At 36.1% G+C, this 18,135-nt stretch overlaps 4 protein-coding genes across 6 annotated transcripts; 2 read left to right on the top strand and 2 right to left on the bottom strand.

Annotated features, from left to right (window-relative positions):
* The first annotated feature begins 138 nt into the window (after positions 1–138).
* LOC110857615 (platelet-activating factor acetylhydrolase IB subunit beta) lies at positions 139–1,195 on the top strand. Its single transcript, XM_022106214.2, has 2 exons — positions 139–530; positions 779–1,195. Exons 1-2 carry the CDS (start codon positions 194–196, stop codon positions 1,138–1,140), a joined length of 699 nt encoding a protein of 232 aa, XP_021961906.1. The 5' UTR covers positions 139–193; the 3' UTR covers positions 1,141–1,195.
* A 797-nt stretch (positions 1,196–1,992) lies between these two features.
* On the bottom strand, positions 1,993–5,272 carry LOC110857704. Its single transcript, XM_022106313.2, has 5 exons — positions 4,904–5,272; positions 4,133–4,292; positions 2,785–4,058; positions 2,475–2,708; positions 1,993–2,384 (listed from the first exon to the last, which is right to left on the bottom strand). The coding sequence occupies exons 1-5, from the start codon at positions 5,180–5,182 to the stop codon at positions 2,157–2,159; spliced, it is 2,175 nt and encodes a 724-aa protein (XP_021962005.1). The 5' UTR covers positions 5,183–5,272; the 3' UTR covers positions 1,993–2,156.
* A 1,289-nt stretch (positions 5,273–6,561) lies between these two features.
* On the bottom strand, positions 6,562–7,544 carry LOC118438281. Its single transcript, XM_035858218.1, has 3 exons — positions 7,430–7,544; positions 7,175–7,367; positions 6,562–6,968 (listed from the first exon to the last, which is right to left on the bottom strand). The coding sequence occupies exons 1-3, from the start codon at positions 7,520–7,522 to the stop codon at positions 6,562–6,564; spliced, it is 693 nt and encodes a 230-aa protein (XP_035714111.1). The 5' UTR covers positions 7,523–7,544.
* Positions 7,545–8,357: 813 nt separating this feature from the next.
* LOC110857825 (ABC transporter G family member 20) lies at positions 8,358–16,937 on the top strand. Of its 3 annotated transcripts, none has more exons than XM_035858034.1 (16): positions 8,358–10,714; positions 10,803–10,956; positions 11,044–11,073; positions 11,148–11,173; positions 11,235–11,338; positions 11,418–11,571; positions 11,635–11,702; positions 11,771–11,810; positions 11,917–12,010; positions 12,075–12,457; positions 12,530–12,785; positions 12,859–13,036; positions 13,109–13,224; positions 14,214–14,281; positions 14,353–14,702; positions 14,776–16,937. In XM_035858034.1, the coding sequence occupies exons 6-16, from the start codon at positions 11,471–11,473 to the stop codon at positions 14,994–14,996; spliced, it is 1,875 nt and encodes a 624-aa protein (XP_035713927.1). In that variant the 5' UTR covers positions 8,358–10,714; positions 10,803–10,956; positions 11,044–11,073; positions 11,148–11,173; positions 11,235–11,338; positions 11,418–11,470; the 3' UTR covers positions 14,997–16,937. The 3 variants fall into 3 exon arrangements, with proteins under 3 accessions (XP_035713927.1, XP_035713928.1, XP_035713929.1); XM_035858035.1 differs by having other exon boundaries at positions 10,825–10,956; XM_035858036.1 differs by having other exon boundaries at positions 10,860–10,956.
* The last annotated feature ends 1,198 nt before the right edge of the window (positions 16,938–18,135 follow it).

The following is an 18,135-nucleotide window of genomic DNA, read 5'->3' on the forward strand; positions in this document are numbered from 1 at the left end:
ACCATCCCACTTTGACAGTATGTATACTAATCTAACCGATTAATTAATCAAAGTCAACCTGTTATCTGTTCCAATTTATATTTACCTCCATTTACGCAAATCAGGGTGGAGTGCTCCCTATATAAATGCTTGGCTGAAAATTCCACCTGATATCACACTCCCGACACGCCTCGCCAATTAACAGCTTTCTGCAATGTTGTCCTCATCCGTCGTCTTATTGTCTCTGGTGGCTGCCACCTTCGCCGGCGTGCCATGGATTCCAGAGCCTCGTGACCAAGCTTGGCTAGACCGTCATGATGGCTTTGTCGAAAACAGTTTGAACAACGGAGCGAACATTAATGTCCTTTTCTACGGAGACTCCATCACCGACGCGTGGAGAAGTACCGGTTTACCAACGTGGAACACGGCGTATGCACCCTTGGGGGCGGCAAACTACGGAATTGGGGGCGACCGAACGGAACACGTTCTTTGGCGAATTCTCAATGGAGAAATCCAAAATTTAAATCCTAAGTTGATCGTGCTGAAAATTGGTGAGTTTTAGGGTGTAAAATATGTAATAATTTTACTCATTAAACTATGTACAGCAATATGCATCGAGAAATCATATGTACAATTTTGCAACAATTTTGCATCAATTCGTAACGATTTGTTACCAAATTGTAACACAATGTTCATTCGAAATTCAAACTTACGATAACTCATGAATGCCTTTGTCCATAATTTTCCATGTTTAAAACACCGATTTCAAAATATCTTTATGAATCTATTTATTTTTCAGGAACCAACAATTATGGCGCTAACACGAACGAAGATATTGCACGAGGCGTTTCCGCAATTATTGACACCCTCCGATCCAACCTTCCAAACACGAAAATTCTTCTCTTGGGCATTTTACCAAGAATCAACGCAGAACAGACCGCAAGAGTGGAAGTTATCAACTCTATGATCTCGATTTGGGATAATGGAAACAGTATTCGATACTTGAACATGATCGACACCTTTTACAGCGGCGATGGAGGATTTAACATTAATTACTACAACCCAGACTTGGTACACTTGTTGGCCCCGGGTTATGCGGCGTGGCAACGGGCAATGGACCCACTCTTCCAAGAAATGTGGAATGCTACCCTTATTGCTTAATTTGACATGAAATTACGAGTATTAAATAAATTTGAGAATGTTGGAAAGAAAATGATCCGATTTTATGTTTTGATTAAATATGAGTAACCAGTTAATGGTGAAGTTTTAAACTGATAAGTATGAAATTCATATAAATTAGTAAATTGTAGCATGACTCGTTTACGCATACTTAAGTCGGAATTAAGGAGTATGAAACAGGGAATAAATCTTGCTCGCACCCGTCCATAAGCGGTGCGAGCAAGCTTATGGCCGGGTGCGAGCAAGATTTATTCCCTGGTATGAAAGTGAGTCATTTAATGAGTAGGATTAGGAGATTAGGATTATGAGACTCCAAATCATGTGGTGCATGAAAAACTAAACAATTTAACATTGACAAATTTATAAGCTATTTAAGTTGCAACTTTTTCTCATTTTCGGATTTAGATGAATTTTAACACAATCTTTAACTCATAATTAGTAGGTGATTATCACTTATTGCATTAACACACGGCGGTCTAACAACTTGCATACTGCAACATGCACATACATATTTAACACTGGCATTTTGTTTTCAGATGAGTTATTTATTCAGCTCGATTGAATAATAGGAGCATGCATACTTTTTTTTTTACTTATCCATCAGGAGTGAGAAGTCATCCGAATTTCCCCGTAAGTGGCATGATATGAAGTGCACCCAAATGCATATTACATTAGTAAATGTATGTATGCATGAACAAACATTGCATACGTTTTACATGGTTGATGGTACATGTATATACGCATTTTGCGTGGTAAATAGATAATTATGTCGGAATAAAAAAAGAAGAATAAAGAGCCCCAAAATAGAATATAGAAAAGAAAATAAAACTAGCATATTTTAATAATTTTCTCATTTATTTTTCTTTCATGTGATTAATAAATTACATATTTTTTGCCAACTGCAGTTAAATCATTCACACATACCTATCTACAAATGTCCTCATACTGGTTCCCTTAGATAATTCTGCATCAAAACTTAAAATTACATAGTATATATCTTAAGAGCAAACTCCACCAACATTCATTATTCCAAAATATGTCATATCCGTATTAAAACTAGAAACTCTGACAATGTCCACCGCCCGGATTACAAGTTGGTCATCGGCATCCAGAAAACGGAGTCCTGCAACGTAACAAGGACCTGCTAGGGCAGGAGTCGTTCTACACTTTAAGAATGGAGCGGAATTAACTTCCACATTGAATCCATTAATGTCATCCGAGCTTATCTGCGAAAATTATAACCAAAATTAGTTTCTCCTTAATCTCCGCAATATCGTTATACACAGATATATTTATGCATGCATCAATATTTTTACCTGCGCATAGATAAAGTAAACCCCAGCCTTCTTCACTGTAAATGCTCCCGTAACGGTCGAGACACCAATGAAACTATCGCTTCGAGAGTAATCTTCGGTGTAAATGGAAGTCGTCGTCATCCAGTCAGCCGCCACCCATTCTTTGAACACGCCATCTGCCGAGGTCAAACGTCCCGTCCCACCAGCCAGGTAATGTCCCGCCAAGGGTTTCGGACCACGGCAAGTACTTTTGTACTGTAAGACGCAAAATCATTGTAAATGTACTGTACTAAACTCTGCTAGCGAATTATGCATATTTGTTTTACAATACCCCAGTAACAGATATTGGTTGTGGAACTATAATCTCCTGCCTCGGGTAATAATTGCTGGCTGGATAGCGAATCCTTTCATCGTAGGGTTGTTGTGTCGTCGTAGTTGTGGGTATGACGACGTCCCTGCTATACCCACCCCCATAAGTTCCCGCCCTGTTGTCATAATTTGACTCGTACGTCCTGTAGCTCGTATGACCGCGGTAGTTTGTCGCGGAAGCCCCCATCCGTTCGTCGTAGGGTTGATGAGTAGTAGTGGTGGTTCTGGGGGTCGTCGTCGTAGTAGTCGTAGTAGGAACCTCCCTCAGTGTGGTGTACTCGTAATCCGTATTTCCAGAGCCGCGGAAATGAAATTCCCTGTACTCAGTTTGACCCGAACTGGTGACGTGACCTCCTCCTTGACTTCTTTGCCGGGTTGTTGGAGAGCCTTCTACAATGACCCGCATGGGAGGGTGATGTTCCCGAGTGATACTTCCAGATCCGGAGGATGATCTACTGGTTTCTTCCACGACATCAATCTGTCCTCCTTGGCGCCTTGTCCCGCTGTAATCTCCCGCCGGAACTGGTATGCTATATTCTCTAACCTCCGTATAATTGTACGATTGCAGGCATGGCGCCACCGTCCCGGCCAAATTACCCCGTCGTGTCGTCGTTGTCGTCGTCGTATTTCCACATCCAGCTGCCCGCATCCCACTCGTGAATGTTTTCCCAAGGCCCAAATCGATTCCGGATGTTCTGAAGACATTTCTCGGATTGTGAAGGATTCCAGCTAACGCAGGCATATTCTGGTTTTGGCGGTTGGATTGCGCCCCAATGTTCAACTCGCTGGACCCGCTTTCACTTTCGTAGCCTTGGTGAGCGCCTAAATTCGTGGAGGAGGAGCCGCCATGGCGAGAATAGTGGACAGTTTCGACACGTGGATGGGTTATGGTGCTGGTTCGAGTGTAGGTCGTTTGTACCCCTGTACTTCCTCCAGCGCCCGCACAAGTGGTGCATCCTCCCAGCGTTCCAATACTTCCACTGGCACCATTGTTATCCTCGATACTTGAACTTTCTCCAACTTCTGGTTCATACCCTCTTCGTTGACTTGACGAAGAAGAATGTGACCGGTATCCGTTGCTTCCTCCGCGAGATGACGCACCTCCCACTGATGACGCACCGCCCAAGTCTTGGTCCTCGTAGGATGTCGGTTCTTGAACTAATTCCATGTTACGATTCGATCGACTGCTGCTGTGGTACGTTCTCGTATGAGTTATGGGACCGTCGTTGGCACGACCTATTTAAGAAATTGGTCAATTTGTGAGTAAAGTCGTGATCATTGAATAGTTATACTTTATATGGAAGCCGAACCTCCGTCATATCTCTCTTCGTGAAATTGGTAGCCATCGATGGGAGGAAGCGTCACTCTAGATAAGAAATCTGCCTCCCTGAAATAACTTTGTTGCCGGATGGGAGGAGTATTTTCTCTTTTGAATCGCACATTTCCATCGGATTCAAGCGATGATGGGATCTAAAAAAAGGGGATTATTTAAGACTCAACTCTTCCCATTTGGTAAATTTTCTAAATAATTTACTTTAAGTTTGTATGTGCATAAAAGTGTAAGTGTGACATAAAATATAACTTTTGGGTCAAGCTGGTGTTAAGAATGCTTAATGAATTTAAAACCCTTTCTTACTTCGAATTATAAAAACTCGAGTATACAGATCTACATCAATCAAACTCAACTTTCAGAAATTTACTGAGATCAATTTTTTTCATAATTTTATCTACGTATGATCGTAATCTACATACACGCTCCTCAGGAATATGTGTTATTTAGTTATTGACATGTTTGTTTGTTCCAATTATCAATTAGCCTCGTCAAACTGCGATAACCACACGCATAAATAAATTGACGTAACTTTTAGCTCGTTAAAGATTCATAATTTGCATGCCAGCGAACCTACTGTCTTGCAATACTTTGTCCTACATACACATGTAAATCTTTAACTGGAATGAATCGTTTTTAATTTTTAGGCCAAGTCTGCCCATTCATTCATGAATATTAATCACTCTTACTTTCCCTTACCTCTGCAAACAGTGCATACAATTAAAATAAAGTTAACGTTAAATCGACTCACATTCAAATTTTCAGGGCCTCCATCCAACACATCGTTTTGGCTTTTCAAACTTATCGAATTCATTAATTCCAACACTCGAGCCTCCAGTTCAGTAATACGGTCCTCATGACCGGTGCATCTCGATAGCTCGACTTCATGATGAATTAGAAGAACAGTAAATAGGACTATGCTAGTTATAAACACGATCTGAAACCAGAATGGAAATATCAACTTTTCTTTCCTTTTCGTACTTGTTAACGTCGGTGGTGGTAACTTGATCGACACAAAATCCGATTTCATTTTAGAATTTTGACAAAATCAGAATAAATTAATGCAAAATCTGCGCTATGTAAATCGCCAACACTCATCCACGACGGATTGATTAATAATGAGCAAAATTGAGAGTAACTTTTGTACCAAGTTAAATAATCATGCATCCACTATATCTTTTGCGAATAACATATTACACCACAAAATCAGGCAGAATTTTAGCAATATGCACATATGCACTTATATTTATATTTACATATTTATGTAAATATGTACTGGAGACGACTTAAATATGCAGACAGATTTGTCGGTCAGAGGTTAAGAGTTCACTTCATTCCGTCATACTTGGAATACCCCATGAATAGAATGCAGACGTCTTTTCTCACTCCAAAAAATTGACATGACATGCATATATTTTTTCATACCATATACACATGCATACATATGCAGTAAACAGATTTTACTGTGTATTTATACTCTATAGTGGTACAAATATATATCTGTTAATCTGATTTCTGATTAAATACATCAATAAGCCATGACATAATGTCAAGCATTCAGTCGACAAAACAATTCTGAGAAGGAATATCCGTTGAAAATTTACTTTACATACATAAATCAAAGTGTGGCTATTAAAACATAATTTTTATTGAGATAAACACATTTACATAAGTGTGATTATATTGCTGGATGATGTCAATAATTGCCAAAAAACAGGTTAATTAAGACATTATAAAGTACTGACCGGGGTTGAAAATATTTAGACTTCTCAAAATATTAGAATGATAATATCATGATAAATAACATAACAAGTAAATATTCCAACCAAATTTCTTACAACACAACGCTGACAAATCCGCTAGAAAGTTAGCAACATATTTATCGTTAACCCGACCGTATTTGATATGTACACCAGTGGGGAAATTTTCTTCAGAAAGTAAAATGACCCAACGTGGGCTTTTAGTGGGGCACAACTTTGAACTATTCTCATTCTCTTCATCATCCTACATTTCCTCCACTCGGTTACAAGATTTGTGGACCCCTCGAAAAGTAACTGTCCTTCGGAATTTACACAAAATGCGACAATGCCCAAGGCAAACGTGGCAAGGGGAAAGATAAAAGATGACGGCTGAGTAACCGTCAATACACCAGTTTTCGACAACCTAAACGTCGAAAAACTCAGCCAAGAGACTAAAAATAATAAAACTGAATTTGATAAGGGAATGATGTATGCCCCATAACAAGAGTGGTACAGTTTATCGACGACTTGGAGCTGTCTGTAGGATGAAGAACAAGCCCGGCACGCCTGCAAATTAGAAGATGGGCGAATTTCCTGATTTTTTCTGCAATGTAAAAGTTAAGTATTGAAGTTAAGATTAGACCAGAAATAATTAACCATTTTCCTCAACTTACCCCAATTTCTTTAAATACACTCCAAGATAATGCGTGTAACAGGAGTATGTAAAGAAAACGAAAAGTGCGCTATTCCAGGAATTCAAAGCCGTAACAAACTCGTACAACGCACTCAACACAAAAATGGTATCGGTTTGCCACGCCGGGTTCAAAATTCCCCAGAAGTACTGAACCCCGTTACTCCTCTTAATAAAGAGAATGCTATTGCACATACATTGCGAATAAGCTGCAGGAACTATCCAGGGAATCATTTTAGAGAAAGTGTCGTCTATTCCTTTGTCATTTTTGGCGGGGGTTTTGACCAGTAAATTGAGAAAGGCCAAGTATTCGTTATGTTTCCACCAAATGGAGACTAGAAAAATGGCACCAATTCCAAAACCAAAGGATCCATAGGCGACATATCCTGAAATTGTAACATATGAACTGTAGTAAATTGCACGCTTTCAAATTTGGTCGTTAAAATTGTCTTTTGGCATTTTGTATTTAAAACGAAAGTCGCACCACATGATTCTTTAGTTGCAAGTAAAATTCCGACTTCCATCAGCAAAAATAACTTCCGGAAGACTAGGAAATGATAGTCAATGCTACAATAAAATGATAACCACAAACCCATATCAAGAACCGGAACGTGTTCAAACCCTCCAAGAAAGAAGATTGCCCAAATCAAGCGGTAGGTTGAGAAAGATCCAGCAAAAACTTGAAAGAGCAAAACTATCCAGCACGTTAACATCCTAATCGGAGCGCCAGATTTAAGAGAAGGTGTACGAATATATGTTTTGTAAATTGTTGAATTATTTCCGTCCTATATATGTGCAAAGATTTTTTTACTACTGAAATAACATTTTGCACAAATTATAATCTAACCTTGACCCTTCGGAATGGAATTGTTCTGCAAATCGAAGAAAATGTGATGCTATCGTTGATCAGTTTCAAAATTTTTTGTGGTAGGATGATCATCTTTAAAGTATTATTTCTCTCACTACAAAGTGTAACGTTTCTCATTTAAAATCGCACCTCAAACTTTTCACATCGAACACTATGATCATTTTATAAATACTAAGCAGGTAAATTCACGAAATTAAACTCGATTAACATTGAGCACGTAAGAGCAAAGAGACAATTTGAAAGAATTAAGACATTATTTTGGAACTCATGGATGTAAATTTGTTTCATGTTTATTGGTCACAAGCTTCCGGAAAATACTTTTTCCTTCATCAGGTGAATTAGAAACTTTGAAAAATTGAGAATTATACAATGGTATACAATTAATAATTGTAATTATGGTTGTCAATTTGAAAGAATTATGTACCTTATTCATAAACAAGGCCCCAAAAAATGGAAAATCTTAGTGAGTCAGCACAATCACAGTTAATAAATAAAATTAGATTGAATAATTTTTTCATCACCGCTCTCGGTATAATTTTTCCTGGAAGCATTAATTAATCATTTAGAATAATTGCCCCCCCCCTCAAAGGGTCTGGAGATTTCATCTGAATAGGAATTAATAGGATATCTAAATTTATATATCGAAATTGTAGATTTTCAACTCTTTCTAAATTTAAAATTCGCAGTTCACAATTATATTTCATATCGATTAATTTATTCAACTTCTCGTTCAATAGTAAAAACGTCATCTTGTAATCTCAATTAATTTAATGAATGCAAGAGTTCATGCGTATGCAAAACTAAATTTACAGTGGACCCAGTAAAAATTATCCCGAGAGCGGTGATGCAAAAGTTATTCAATCTAATTTTATTTATTAACTGTGATTGTGCTGACTCACTAAGATTTCCCATTTTTTGGGGCCTTGTTTATTTAAAACTTGTAATTTGGCTGTCAAAGACATTATTTTTACTGCACAACCGCCGTTATTATCGGCACCTTGAATATTTTTATTAAATTTTTGATTTTCAAACTTGAATAACGCCGTTATTTCTCAACCGATTTAGGTCATTTTGGGCTTAAAATGTCCGAAATGACTTTGACTAAAATATTTTCAATAAGCGAGCATGCTGGGATACACCACTTATGAGTCATAAAAATAAATATGTTTTCAGAGGAAAATTTTTGCACATTTTGGCACATAACTTGGGTAAAAATCAAAAATTCGCCAAGTCGACTAGCACATCTTTTCTAAATTACCTGACAATGATCTGTGCAAAATTTCATCAAAATCGGTTGAGAAATGGCTGAGAAATCGACTTATGTCACTTTTTTTGGGTGGGGTAAATGCATACTTAGCAATTTTTTTTCGTTGTCAGGTATTTGCCTCACTAAGAAAAATGGATCGATCAATTTACATAAGAATGATTATTACCGGTATCTAATCGTTCCCGTTGACATCACTGAAACTTTATTGCTTAATTCTAGCCCTCTCGAAATAGCCCCATTATTAAAGTTGTTTTGCAGAGTTTATACTTTTGGCTTCATAATTATCGGGCAGTAGTTGATAGTAATTATAGAGAAATGCGTAACGTAAAAATGGGTTTGGAATCAAGGGAAGTAAAAAATCGGTACATATGTACATGGCGCATGCATGTGCACATATATTACATTCATTTACAATTTATACAGATTATTTTAATCATATTCTAATGGAAATTTAACTACTTATTCAAATTAGACAACTTATATTATGCAATCATTTTCTTACTCATGCAATTATGAACTCACTTAACAAAATCGTTAAAGTAGAACTCACTTTAAAATATTAGTATTTTTAGTAAATATTAATTATTTTATTTTATTTATATTACTTAAATTATTATTATGTAACTCTATGGGCCTCGGCCTGGAAGGGTTTAGGATCCAAATAAAAATACAAAATACAAAATACAAAATACAAATGTGCACATATATGTACTTATCTAAATATGTGCATACGTATCTGCACTATGTATATAGGCAAGTTCATTTGTTGGTAAATTTAAGCCGCAACTTGAATATCATCTCAATTACTCTGGTATATTGTAACTTGTAACAAACCAATGGAGGAACTTTTTGACCCATAAAATCAACCAAATCATTGCAGAGACATTATCTACGACTAGGGAGCTGCAAATCCGACGAACGTTTAGCATTCAAACCTATAAGTTCAAGACATGAGTCTGGATGCACTACAGTTTGGGATTTTTTTTTACACTAAATGCATTTATCCTGTGGTCAAAGAACATCTAAAAGCTGAATAATTCTGAATTTAAGTATGTATGTACCTGTTTTAACCACTGTGAATATCCGTAAAACGAAAAGCTTTTCGGATATTACTTACTATGCTCTGATATATACGAATGGTGATAGTTTTAATTAATTTATGTATACATACTCAATTTGTATCATGTTGATGAAATGCTCCATAAATTTTCACATATGCACTCTGGAAGTATTTATTTATTCAAGGTTATCATTTATAATTATTTATTTTTCACATTTGCTACTAGATACCAGAAATGATTATCTAGACTAGTTTAATCTGGAAGGTTTGATAATTGAGGTGCTAACTAAATAAACCGAAGCAAAGAAATGTAGCAATAGGGTCAACCAATAATTAACCAATAATTTTCCGAAAAAAATTTGTATACATATTTACATAAATCTACTCCAAACTTTGAACTTCCCATTGTGTTTGATTGCAACATAATTTATTAACTGTCCATAAATACGTGCATATAGTTATGTACGTGTGCTATATGTTGTACCCATTCTGACAGGTATTAACTATGTACATGCACATTTGTTGCACGTATGTATATCACAAGATCAGGGTCAAGTTCGAAATGGTAAACATACCTGACCATTCCTAACCGTGGTGCAGATGTATGTAGGAAGAAGTTCAATGTTAAAGAATTCCTATGAGAACCGGTGATGAACAAGTATTGATCAAGATAAAACATGGCAGGCAAGTTCATCGTATCAAAATAAAGTGATCATGTATATTCCTCAAGTGAAGATCCCACATCCTGTGTACTTTTATTAACCTTTAACATGATTTCCGTAACAATGTGTGTGTTGAAAATTTGATGAATTTCTTTCAGGTACTGCTCAACTTTCCTGAGATAGTAATATCTGCAAATTAACCTAGGTTTAGATCTCTCCAGGGCTATAAGTGGATGTATGTATGTTGGTTTTATTGCTTCAAAAGCAATAAAAAGGTATGAAAATCATGAGAAAGTTGCTCAACTACATAGTCATGTATCATAATGCTAATTAGTCTTGCAATAAGTATTAAACTGGATATAGCTTGACGGAACAATTTAAATAGGAAACATAATTTAAGGATGGATTTATCTTTTGAAGAGGGGCCCCCTTTAAAATTGGTTGCAGCGACGAAATCTTTCTCGGACGGTACCCCTGTATTAAACGGAGTTAATCTCAGCGTGGATAAGGGAACAATGTGAGCGAAGTTAAATTTATGTACTGATGGAAAACGTGCATATTTAGTATTACCATAAATGCAAAAATGAATTTTATGCAACAACAGATATGCCTTACTTGGTCAGAGTGGATGTGGGTAAGAGTAAAATTGTAAAAACTTCTCTGTCATGTTGATCCTGAATTCCATATAACAAATATGTTTAAATTTAGGAAAACGACTCTTCTGTCCTGCATAGGTAATTTTTTAAAACTTATTATTTTACGTGGTTGATTTAAGTTCAAAATTTAATTTCGTAGTTGGACTCCAACGCTTGAACTCTGGGAGAATTGAAATATTTGGTAGAGACATTTCTGATTATAGAAATGGCGTTGCGGGCAGTGTGATAGGATACATGCCACAGGTTAATAAATACATATGTCACGCCGTAGCATTTTTATTTTGAACGTTCAACGTTAGATTTACAAATGTTCATATCCAAGAAATCTCACTTTACGAGTCATTCACGCTGAAGGAAACATTCTTCTACTATGGAATGTTACACTCGATGTCAAAAATCTGTATAAATGATCAGTTGGAAAAGCTGCAAGCTTTACTAGACCTGCCACATGTGGACAAATATGTTGATGAAATCAGGTAATAGTTAACCATTTATTTGTTGCCATTTAACAATATTACTTGTGCTTGATTTTGATTCAGTGGTGGAGAACGTCGCCGAGTTTCGCTGGGAGTCGCGTTATTACATAATCCCGAACTTTTAATCCTTGGTAGTAAAATCATTTAAACAATCAATAGCCTATATCAATTCAAAGATAACAAAATTATACATCTGCAGATGAACCAAGCGTAGGGATAGATCCGCTTTTACGTCAAAAGTAATCACAACTACATTTAAATTTGGATAATTTTGTCTGTAATGTTATTCGAAGGAGAAGTTTTGGTCTGACTAACTTTATGTATTAACATACTTTTACCATGCAGGATATGGGGATACCTCACAAGCTTGGTTAAAATTCAAGAAACCTCGATACTAATCACGACACATTACGTGGAAGAAACAAAGCAATGCGATAAAGTATTACAAAATCGGAACATTATTAAGAACTGAAGGAAAAATTAATTTAATTACATAATTTCAGATCGGTTATTTACGAGATGGAAAAATTTCAATAGAAGATTCTCCATCCGGATTATTAAAAACATATAATGTTACATTACTGGATGATGCCATTCTTGCAGCGTGCAAAGCCAAACAGGAACCTCCAAATTGTGATGGATTATTTATCTCCAAACCGAAAGTAACATGCAGCCCGCAAAACAACGTCGAACTTGCAGCATTCCGTAAACATTCTGACAAATATTCTAAGGAGTCAAGTATCCATGAGAAAACTGTACTCGGCAAGATGGTGGCTAATTATTTACCCGGAGTGAATCAGATTAATCGGGTTTCGCTTACGAGGGAATTTAGCAGCCTGAAAGCACTTGTCAAGCGCAATTGGATAATGAATATACGATTTAAGATGTATGATATTTATCTCCCTACATAATTGGATACATATTTAGAGATTAACGATAATAATGAAAAAAATGACAGGATGTGTGCAAGCCAAATAATAAGCATAATGGTGAGCTGCTTTCTAGCCTTTCACGGCATTGGGCTTGATCCCATCGGTCTGCAAATTGGTGTCGTGAATTATGACAAACCATGTGGAAATGATGTCGCATCCTTTATTGAAGAAATTGGAAATTATAGTACCAACTATAGACCTGGAAACACTGATGACACGGTGAATAATTTTGCCTGTCAGTTTTTACACATTTTAGTCGGCGACGGTACAATTGTGAACTTGGTATGCATGTTTACTCATATTATTCAAAATCAGGATAAATTATGCATATTTATTAATTTTGTGTGACCGACAGGTGCACAAGGATTCAAAGCTTGAAGCTTCAAAATCTTTGAAAATGGGTCACATTCTTGGCTACATTATGATTCCAAGGAATTACTCGGATCATTTGAGAGATCGAATCGTGTTTAATATTCATGCCAATAATGAGACCCTCGATGGATCAACAGTGTCTGTACAACTAGATAACTCAAGTGTGTTATAGGATTTGGCATATGAAAATTTTTTTTTGTATACTTTGTTTTTGATTTTGTTTGAAATTTTAGATTATCTCGTCTCTTACTACGCTAGACAATACATTGTATCAAGCATGTCACAATTATTTGAAAACCTTGCCGTCCGGTTTGGCGTGGATAAACGTGTGGTCAATCTTCCTTTAAAGGTATGACATTTGCCAACAGTACATGTCTACTCATAAGTTCCCGTGAAAGCATTTTTGGTGATCAGTCACAAAGTATTAGAGCTATTGGTTAGAAATTTTTATGGATGAACAAGGTATTAATATTGTTTAGAAATCATAACTCGGTTTTCACAATTTACCCCAGGGGCTTGTACACAAGACATAATTCGTGGCGAAACTGCTCGATCGCGGCACGTACGGATTTCGGGAGAAAAGCGCCCAGATCTTCAGTAAATGTGACCTCAGGCCTTCCACACATGGATGAGATTTAGAGCATACTTGCATTTATACTTTTGACCGTCAGTCACAATTAAAAGGCTTAAGGTCTGCAGATGCTGAGCACCGTTCTACTGATGAAAAAAGACAAAAAAATTAGTTTGAAGCCAGTTTTGGACAATTTTGCACCTTGCACAGGGGCAGAGTCTTGTCGAAAGGTCCAATGTTTATTTTCGTAGGGTTCCTGGTTCTGGTTATTAAATTTGGGGTCTGAAACACCCTGAAAATAATTCTTGGCTCGAACTGTTACTCTTTGCGGTAAGAAACATAGATTTGCGTTCTTCAGCAAACTTGCTCACATTCACACCATCGTGATGACTTCTTATCTTCCGCATACTTAACTGAATGTCAGACTTCTGTAGAGTAAATATCTGGCCATTTTTTAATTTTAAATTTTTTTTCAATGGGGAAAAGTGTGGAACACTTTTTTCATGAAAACGGCGCGTGCCGTGATCGAGCTGCCCATCACGAGTTATGTCTTGCGTGCAAGCCCGTGGACGAAATCTTGAAAAAGAAGCTATGATTTCTAAACAATATTAGTGCCTTGTTCATCCATAAAAATTTCTAACAAATAGCTCTAATACTTTGTGTCTGATCACCAAAAATGCTTTCACGGGAACTTATGAGTAGACTGTGTATAATACCGTTGGCAAATCTGTCAATAATTTGATACTCTAATTAATTCTAATTTCTAGTTCAACCCAATCCATGGTGCTTTAACAGATACTTGGAATCATTATATAGCGCCGGTGTATCTCTTAATGTAAGTAAATATTTGCATACTTAAATATATTTTTTTTAATTTTGAAGGATCTCGACACCTAACTATTTTAGGGTGTGGGGAATCAATTCCACAATTTCCGCAATATTCCACAGTGTCGATAAGACTCAAAGCAGTCTTTCCCGAACACTGGCGACGGGTGTGAAATATCAGACGATCTTATTCTCCTATTACATCACTGACCTTGCCATAATGTTACCGCAAGCTGTGGTAATTTTCACGCATCTCTGGTGGTATCGAGGCGATGTCATTGTTGGGAGCTGGATTTCGATTTTCGTAATTTCCTACGTCCTCCGTGTAAACATCACGGCTTTGACCACCTTACTTGCAGAATGTTCTAGATCTATCATTAACGGAATTTTCGTCAGCGTAGCGATATTGCTGCTTGGCATATACGCGTCAGGTACTTAAATGTTGTCAATGTAGTTTTGGAGCACTGTTTCTAATGTTTTTTGCTATCTATTTTTCTCTTTCAGACACGCTTTGGCCTGTAGAAAGTGTGGCGTGGTGGTACAAGCCGTTATGCTATTGTCTGCCCCTGACAAATCCGAACGGAGCGTTGCGCAGCATTATGACGAGAGGCTGGGGGGTGACAAATCCAAAAGTGTTTTACTATGGGATTTTTATCCCTCTGCTGGTATCTGTAATTGCGTTTTTTATCACTGTTCGAGTTGCAATGGGAAGGAAATTGTATTGAGTGTTGAAATCTGTAAATACACTGAATTTTAGGTATATGTTCATACATGTATGCGTGATTGGGATGCTTCCACTTACAACTAGATTGCAGTAATTTTAAGTCATGTCAAAATTTGAAATACAAATTTTTGCGTAATGTAAAATTACATTGCGCAAAAATCTGTGAATATAATTTTATATTACCTCTGAACGCTTTATGAAAATTTAGCTGAATATAGGAATAAAAGTAACTGCAAATATTTAGAACTAAAATTCGTCTGAAAATCTAGTACTCCTTAAAATTCTTTACATAATGTATTACTCTCGCCTTATGTTTTTTGAAGTTTTTTTAACTCCTTGTCATTTCTTCAAAAATTTCACTATGGTAAACTTAATAAACCGTTGCAAACGAAAGGTAGCAAAGGGGTGAAGCGACATGGTCACACGGTTATCGCACGTCGAAACTATGCCGATTGATGAAATCCCTCCCCCCTCCACAAAAAAGCCTTAAACGGTCAAAACAATAAATTCGACATCTTCGACTGTTTATGTCATCACCGTGGCGCCATGACCTTATGACCTATAACGCCCATATTTGAACTTATCCCGTCCCAAAAAAAATTAAACACACGTTGGCAAAAACCGCATGTTTCAATTCGAAACCGGCGTACAGGGCATTGTACTTCATACGTAAATATTTAGATATGTTTGGTACAAGTTTCACAGGTACTGATTAAGGGACATAATATGGGGACAAGATACATACATATTCCAGAAGGTTGAATATTTCGTGACATGCTGTGGGAGGTGGGGGTAAAGACCACAACCTACACCAGAATGCACACTCTTCAGATTCATTCATTTTAACACAAATTAAACCAATTTTCCTCAATTTCTCGAAGATTTTAAGCATTCCCTGGATTTGAAAAGCATGTAAAGATTATTATCCACGCATGAATTTATTTCCACTCTTGCAGAATTCATAATTTAAATACCGGCTAAAATTTAAGGTAGCCAATAATACAAAATACAGATATTTTGAGAATATAGTATTTTCTAGATGGATATGAAAAAAATAAAACGCAGACTGAAAATTAAACCTGGCCTAGATAATTCCTTATCAAAGCAAAATGTAAATATTGCATTATGAAACTTGTAATTATTCTGTCTTCTATTTATTCACGATTTTCCTACTTCCCTTACAACTTTGGATTACATAAATATATGTAATCGTTGGATCTAATATAGAATTAGGTGAATATCTATTTGCAAATCCTTTTAGTGTGAAAAGTAATTAATTACTCAATTAAGTTGATCATATAATAAATGTAATTAAATTACATTTTAATAAATTATAATACGGTAGCTGATTTAACTGCAATTAAGTTGTTCTTAACTTAATTAATATCTATTGCGTATATGTAGTAGGTTGTAAATTTCCTATGTAAATAATAATTGCATGCACATAAACGGAAGTTTGCTTGTGAGGAAGTCCAGTGTGAACTGATTAATTTGCATAATAATCAAAACACATATTTATTAATAAGTTGTTTATAATTAAAAACGTAGTATTTAAACTGAAGTAGACTCGCTAGGCACTGGGTCTATTGGGATTCTTTGCACTAAATGTATGAAATATTCTGGTTTCAAAGATGGATGAAACGTCTGAATTTAAGTGCATACCTGTTTTGTGCACTATACATTAAAAGCTATTCGGATATTTACTATTTAATAGTTTTAGTACATATTCAATTTGTATCATGTTGATGAAATGTTCCATAAATTTCGACGCATGCAAGCACATGCACTCTGAAAGTACTTATTTATTCAAAGCTATTTATATTTTTTCTTTTTCACATTTGCTACCAGATACCAAAAATGATTATCCAAATAAATTTATAATATGGAAGCTTTGATAATTGAGGCGCTAAATAAAAATATGTTTTCCTCAACCACAAATAAGTATGTGAAGAAAAGTAATAAATGTTTATTGCGTGTTAATTTCAATTTTTCCGGACGTATCGTATTAACAAGAAACTACTTATTTCTTAATAAATCTATTCAAAAACTTTGAACTTCCCAACGCGTTTGGTTGCAACAACCTATTTAATAATTATGCACATATATATAGATATGTATAGATGTGTGTTTGTGCTAAATTATATACTTACATTATGGCAGGTATTAATTATGTACATGTACATTTGTTGCAGATATGTATACCCCAAGAGAACATAAGTAAGTACCTGATCATGGTCAAGTTTGGAATGGTAAACATACATACCTAATCGTGGTACAGATGAAGGAAGAAGTTTCCTTTAAACTGTAACAAAGACAATTGTCGTTTTATGAGAAATGGTTTAATTCAGGACTAATCGTAAGACAGAAGTCGTCCTCAAAAATCGTGGTCATGGTGCTCAAGGAAGACAATCGTAGTTTCTAGACGGTCATTGATTTTCACCATTTTCTCTCAGTGACCTAAAATTTGTTGCAATTTTGAGGGATTTCTCCTATGCCAACACAATGCTAAATTTGAAGATTTTCTTCCCGAAAATTTGGATATTTCCCTATACAACGAAATTCTAAATTTTTGATTTTCAGTTTTTCGAGTTTGAATAAAACTCCTGAATTTCTCCTCCCGTACCATGACCACAACATACTTATAGCTTCCCCGATTTCATGCACTTTCTTGTTATACATGTTAAAGGGTTAAAGTCATTCCTATGAGAACCGGTCATACTGATGAACAAATATTGATAAGATGAAACATGGTAAGTTCATTAGAGCAATATAAAACAATTATGTATGTATGTATGTGCAGTCCCCAAGTGAAGATCCACATCCTGTGTGCTTTAATATGACTCCAGTAACAATGGGTGTTTTGGGAATTTGATGAATTTCTTTCAGATGCAGCCATGGCTATAATGGAACTTGCTCAACTTTCTTGGGGTAACACGTAGCACTTATGTAAAAGTAATATCTACAAATTAACCCAGGTTTAGATCTCCAGGTCTTTAAATGGATGTATGTATGTTGGTTTTACTGCTTCAACACTGACATATCTACATAAATAAAAAGGTATGAAAATCGTGTGAAAGCCGCTTTACTATGAAGTTATGTATTACTTTCAGTCATGTATCATAATGCTAATTAGTCTTGCA

This window comes from Folsomia candida, unplaced genomic scaffold, assembly GCF_002217175.1.
Source record: "Folsomia candida strain VU population unplaced genomic scaffold, ASM221717v1 Fcan01_Sc019, whole genome shotgun sequence".
NCBI classification, from domain to species: Eukaryota; Metazoa; Arthropoda; class Collembola; order Entomobryomorpha; family Isotomidae; genus Folsomia; species Folsomia candida.